Source organism: Gossypium raimondii, chromosome 1, assembly GCF_025698545.1.
Source record: "Gossypium raimondii isolate GPD5lz chromosome 1, ASM2569854v1, whole genome shotgun sequence".
Classification (NCBI taxonomy): domain Eukaryota; kingdom Viridiplantae; phylum Streptophyta; class Magnoliopsida; order Malvales; family Malvaceae; genus Gossypium; species Gossypium raimondii.
Genome location: NC_068565.1, coordinates 12323481 through 12329876, shown reverse-complemented (window position 1 = coordinate 12329876; position 6396 = coordinate 12323481). Strand labels below are relative to the sequence as shown.

Genomic DNA, 6396 nt, shown 5'->3' with positions numbered 1-6396 from the left:
TTTTGAGTGTGCCATAATTTAACATTAACAATTCTTATTAGATAAATTTTAAGATATTCCCACATTTAAATTGTGTTTGTTTTATTTATTTATTTTATGTAATGTCATATATGTTTTTATAATTATAATAATTTAAATACGAACAGTCATTACAAATTTGAATTAAATAACTAATTTCTATAATTAACTCAAATCAAATTCATTTATCAGAATAAATTAAAAAACTACATAAAATGTTACTGAAACCTCACAATTCTAAAAACTTCAAATATGATATCATATTTTTAAATTTTCTTTTATATTGGGTTCACATTTAATATATTAAATCTATCTTATTTCAATCATTTTATTTGAAATCTAGCATTTTCTTCTAAAGCTCAAATAACTTTTATCAAATGTTTATTTAAAACACTTGATTGAATTTAAAATTTATTACGAGCAAAGGAAAATGTAATTATAATTGAGAAGAGTTGAGATATTTTTAGGGTGTGCTTGATTGGATGAAAAAGTACGGAAGAGAAAGTGAAAAAGTGGGAAAAATAAATAAATTTTGTGTATGTTGGGAAGAAAAATGAAAGGAAAAAAAAAAGGAGAGATGATCATTTTCCAATCTTAAAGACATAAAAATCAATCCTTTCAAATTGCATTGATGAGAAGAAAGAAAATAAGAGACATGTGTATGTTAATTAAAAATTAAGTATTTTTCAAATGTTTTATTTTTTCCTTCCATTTTTCAACCTTACTAAGCAATGGATAAAAAGAAAAATCATTTCTAATTTTCAACCCTTCAATATTTCATCCTTTCAATTTTATTTTCCCTCTACCAGGCAAAATTAAGGATGGGAAAAGTAAAGTATATAATCAAAATTTTGAATTACGTTAAAATTGTATAAAAGTGAGAGACGCAAAATTGATAACAACTTGCATGAATGGCAGAGGCAGTGGATAACATCACCTACCCATCAATGGCCATTTGCTTGGAAATTGAGAAAATTTTGGTAGGGTATGACTTTATCAACAATGGAACGATAAAAGATGAGATGAATATATATTTTTAAAGTTTCATCAATCATACATCTAAAAGACCTAATTTAATGGATCAAGTTAGGAAAGCCTACTAAATTTATAACAAAGGTATAGTCAAACTACAGTTTTGAATTTGATTCAGAATGTGATAATGACTTATTCCCATATCAGCTTATGGCTTCAGTAGCATGTCATACATCTCAGGAACCAGTGGCTCAGCAGCGGTGTTTGACAAATTGTTATGGTTTTCATTTTTGGTTACTTCCAGACCAAGTTCAATTTCCAAGTACTGCAACCACTTGTTATTTTCATTTTCTTTGCTGTATTCTTCTCCAAAATCTGGGCTCTGGTTGCCTTCAACTTCATTTGATTGGATCTCATCAGGCTGGAATGATCCTAAGCTATCCAACATGTCCCAAAAGTCTGAATCAGACTCCAATGGGATATCAAATGCAGTATTTAGGATCTCTGGTTTGTTCACTTCCTCTGATGTGTTGTTCTTCCAATCACAAACTCCAACGAAGTTTAACAGTGAATCTCCATGATTTTCTGGGTTTGGAACATTAACCTGACTGGAATTGGTGATGTTGGAGTTGCTGGAAGAGATTGATGAACTTGGAAACTCTTTTGGTTCCTCAAATGGGCGGCTGTTATGGCTTGGTACCTCAGTTTTGTAGTCTTCTGCTTTGTCTGATACAGGAAATCCCTCTCTGGGCTTTTTGCTTGGAGACCCTTCATGCCATTGTTGCTCAAGTTCAACCTCTAAGTTTCTTTTGCCACATGGTGATGACACAAATGTAATAGAAGAGCATGATGATGAGACCATACAAGTTTCTTTGGATTCATCATTTTGAGGAATCTTCCCATTCTTTGGAGCCAATCTCTTTTTCAAATGAGTGTTCCACATATTCTTTATCTCATTGTCGGTTCTTCCTGGTAAATGTGATGCAATTTTGGACCACCTGGGAAATTAATATAACTGAAACATAAGCAATTAAGATACCCAAAACTTACGTCAGATAAAAGCCTATTTTCTAATTTGAAACTCACTTATTTCCCAAAGTCTCATGTAATCTTATTATAGTTTCTTCTTCCTCTTTGCTGAAGTTCCCTCTTTTGACATCTGGTCTCAGGTAATTAATCCATCTTAAACGGCAACTCTTTCCACATCTCAGTAGCCCTACAGCATAATCCAAACAAAGACTGTGAACTCTTGAAAATTATATGTTAAACTTGTTCAAATGTCCTGTTTATCTGTCGAGATAGTGACAGAAACAATGATGACAGTTCAATGTTTTTGCCCCCAGATTTTCACCTATTGAAAGATTATATAAGTAAGATACATAACTTTGTGTGTGTTGGGATGCACATATCAGAAAGGGAAAGCAAAACAAGAAATTCATAGTGTGTTAAGATGTCACAAGTTTTGCATTAAAATAATAAGAAATCAGTTCATGTTTTATCTGATCTGCAATTGGGGTTCGAATTTTGAATGACCTTTTAAGGGGGACTTCATGAACCAATTCGGCTAAGTTCTTGGTTCAGTAATTCTTCAACTTTTGAATGTAAAACAAAATGGAAGAAAGAATTAGCAAGTAGTGGCCTTGTGAAAATCTGATTTTGACACTCAATTGTTATTTGTTAAGCTGCCACTATATTTTAGGTGGAACATTAAAAAACAAAGGAAAAGTATATTCCTGCATTGACCGTGTCATTTCAACAAAATTGGCCAAACACCAACAACAAAAGGAAATTTAGAAAAATATATAAAAATTATGTCAAAACCAAACTTCATAGTTCTTACCAAAACAAATCCAAACATTTCTTTCAACTAATATTGATGAATTAATTTAAGTGGTTCGCATAATGGCATGCATGCATGCATTACATGTATGCTCATATTGTTAAATGGGGTGATTCTGAGCTTTTTTTTTACAAAGAAACATTTCACTGTATCACAATCTTTTTAAATACTAAGGTTAACAATTGATAAGAAATTGGGATTTGAACAATTACTTCATTGCAGATTTGCCATCAAATCATTTCCTGGAAAAACAGTAACCAGCCAGAGTGCCCACAACTTTTTCAGACAAAACAGCAAAAGCTTTGCAGATTAATCTGCAACCTTCTTTGTTCATATGGAAAATTGAGAGAATTGAACAAAAGGGTGGTTTGTAAACTTGGTTGAAAGACCAACAAAAGTGAGAATGTGAAGAGAAAGCAGAACAGAGCAATAGGTGATGAGTCTGATGACCATTGAAGAAACCTGAGTTAGGAGTTTAAAATTTTGTTGGCAGTATTGAAACAAATATGAATTCCATTGGTTAATTCAACAAGCAGAAGAGAATCAGAAAAAAAATGTTGATTTTTTCACAGAGAGAGAGAGAAAAGACAAACCAGCTTGTTTAGGGAGAGCTCTCCAGTTTTCATGGCCATGTTTCTGAATAAAAGTGATAAGCCTCAAGTCCTCTTGGGGACTCCATGGACCTCTCTTCACTTTGTCTTTATCACAACACGGAGCTCTTCCTTTCCCCATATCTGCTTTCTTCCAACTAAACTCTTCTCAATTATGGATCTTTCAAAGAAAACCAGCACTTTCTTCTGTTTTTCTCCACTCACATATCAGATTATTCAACCACAACTAATACTCTCTTAATATATATATATATATATGGAGACAGAGAGAAGGATTATACAATTAATTTAATTTTATATTAATTTAAATATATTATACAAGTCAAGTACATATAAATGAAAATATTTAATTTCTTATTTGATATAAAAAGATTTAGACATTATATATATAATTAATTGATATGGTAAAAATATCAAATAGATACGAAAATTGAATGATAAGTAAATTTATATTAGTGTTAAAATTACCAATAGTACATATAGTTTTGCAATTTTATAAAACTAATTGAATGTAAGACAAAGTGAAGATACCATTTCGAGAAAGCGAAAAGGAAAATAGGAGAGCCAGGTAGGTTACTAAATATCTATAATTCCAAAATAACCATAATAATTATTATTTATTTTTATACAAATAATTATTATTTATTGCACCTGCATCCAGCAAAGCTAGTTTCATTTTTACCATTTTTTGGCTTATTATTTATTTCCTTTGAAATTGGTGGTTTATATCTAAAGAATTATGTTACCTGGCCATGAAAGATAGATATCAGTTTGACACAAATTCAAACCTTTTACTTTATTTCATTTTAATATTATATAAAAACACAACTATTATAATAAGCCCCACTTTTGATATCTATAATGTTACATTTGATTATTGAATGTATTACAAGAAAATGTTTAATTGTTAAGTAAATATTAGAATAATTTGTCATAATATACGAAATAGGTGTTACAATTTAAAATTTGAAATTAAAAATAGATGAAATTTTAGTAAAAAAATTATATCTCTTCAAACTAAGTAAAAATATGATTATTATTGAAAACAAATTATATTAGTTGCTAAAATACTTAATAAAATTAATTTATTATTAACCCGTATACTAAGATAATGTAAAAATAAGAATACTCTTACTAAAAATAACGTTAATCTCTCCCAAACTCCAATTTATTTGTTCAAATATAGAAATTAATTACAAAGACCCTTTGATGATGATTGAAGTAAGTGTCCAAACTTCATCCCTAATTTCAACAATTTACACTATAGAAGACTTGTCGGTACCAAATGCTGTAGTGGGAATGAAAACTTAGAATATACTTTCCAAGACTGTTATACTACAAAGGAAGTATGGCAAGAGTTAACTATATGATGGTCCCATGAGGTCTCAAATTCAGAATACAAAGATTGGTTGGCAAATATTTTTTCAAATGTCTCAAATTATCACTACAGAATTGTGGCTTGTGCAATTTGGGCAATTTGGACAGCAAAAAACAAAGTAATTCATGCAGGGGTCATACAAACAATTCAAGAAACAACCAATATAATCATTTCTTATATTTGGGAACTAGATGCTATTAACAAGCGATTACTTGTTAGAAGGGTGGAATCTAAAAGATGGAGGCCGCTGGAGTCCCCTTTAGTAAGGATCAACTATGATGGTTCCTTTCAAAGCCATACGAAGAGATCGTGTACAAGGATTGGTGTTAGAAACTCTAATGGTTTTGTGTTAGGATCTAGTACAACTATACATAACAACATACCTACGGTTTTTGCTGCGGAGGCTCTTGCATGTTTCCAGGCTGTCGAAATGGGTATTGGTTTGGGTTTTTTGGATGCGAAGGTTGAAGGTGATGCTCTTACAGTGGTGAAGCTTAATGCAAACAAACAAGATGGGTCTCTAATAAGTGCATATATTATGGACTCGGAATCAATCAGCACTAATTATCGCATAGGTATTTTCCTACATGCAAAGAGACAGGGGAATGGTGTGGCACATCTTCTAGCTACTGAATGTATTCGCAAAGGAGAAACAACTTATCTGTTAGAGGAGGTGTGTAACCCCCCTAACTTGACCTAGACGTTATGACCAGATTGAAAAGGCTACATTAGCCACCAAAATGGCTAAGCAGGCCATTTGACCTTTGAAAATCCTTAACACGACTAATTTTGAAGAAAACTGTTATTGGTGATCCAAGTTTGATAAAAGATTCATTTATTGGGGTTATCTTACGAAAAACCCTAATTTGCCTAACTTTAGGAAAAATCTTCACTCTTGAAATTAAATAATGTTAAAGCATTCATTTAATTTGTTCATCTTTACTTAGAGTCTATTTTATTATTGTTGTCATATTTCAGAAGACTAATTGATTTGACATTATGTTTTTTTTCTTTAAAATGAATCATTGAAATGCAGCGAAAAATCATTATTCATGTCATTTTGGAACTTTAGTTGCCTTATCGATTTAATTTTTCAAAAATGGTTAATTTGCAATGCAGCGGAAAATTGATGATCAATGATAGTTTTATTTAAGCTAGATATCATGTAATTACCAGTTATTAAGCTTCAATGATCCATGTATGCACAAAATCCCTGAATAAAAAATAATCAAGCCACACATCGAAAATAATTAAAAATTACAAACCAAAACCAATAGAGACTTATTAATAATACTTATTTAAAGATAGTCCGATGTCTGAGATGATACTTTGTATGCCAGGTCTAATCCTAGTCATGAGCATTACCTGAGAAGTTTGAACTATGGGGTGAACTAAACTAGCTCAATGTGAGTCTATAACAATATAATCACACAATCATTCATAAAAGAAACAATCATTAATCCAATACCACTTAATACAACACAATACAATACATAGCATAAACAAGCTAATTAGCTCAGTCTGAGTTTAAACCAAAAGCACATTCAATCATTCAAGCAAATATCATTCACCAAAAT

At 31.0% G+C, this 6396-nt stretch overlaps 1 protein-coding gene across 2 annotated transcripts; it reads right to left on the bottom strand.

The window, feature by feature from the left end:
• Nucleotides 1-1023: 1023 nt before the first annotated feature.
• Nucleotides 1024-3651, bottom strand: LOC105782572 (transcription factor MYB63). 2 transcript variants are annotated; one of them, XM_012607394.2, is made up of 3 exons: nt 3424-3651; nt 2077-2206; nt 1024-1988 (listed from the first exon to the last, which is right to left on the bottom strand). In XM_012607394.2, exons 1-3 carry the CDS (start codon nt 3560-3562, stop codon nt 1199-1201), a joined length of 1059 nt encoding a protein of 352 aa, XP_012462848.1. In that variant the 5' UTR covers nt 3563-3651; the 3' UTR covers nt 1024-1198. The 2 variants fall into 2 exon arrangements, with proteins under 2 accessions (XP_012462848.1, XP_052487793.1); XM_052631833.1 differs by having other exon boundaries at nt 2524-3561.
• Nucleotides 3652-6396: the final 2745 nt, after the last annotated feature.

What these genes read in the sequence shown, in the direction of transcription:
- LOC105782572 (XM_012607394.2), bottom strand. Translation starts at nt 3,562, where the DNA reads ATGGGGAAAGGAAGAGCTCCGTGTTGTGATAAAGACAAAGTGAAGAGA. An exon ending in AGCTCTCCCTAAACAAGCTG is followed by an intron (nt 2,207 to 3,423) that starts GTTTGTCTTTTC and finishes ATTATGCTGTAG; the next exon opens with GGCTACTGAGATGTGGAAAG. An exon ending in CATGAGACTTTGGGAAATAA is followed by an intron (nt 1,989 to 2,076) that starts GTGAGTTTCAAA and finishes TTAATTTCCCAG; the next exon opens with GTGGTCCAAAATTGCATCAC.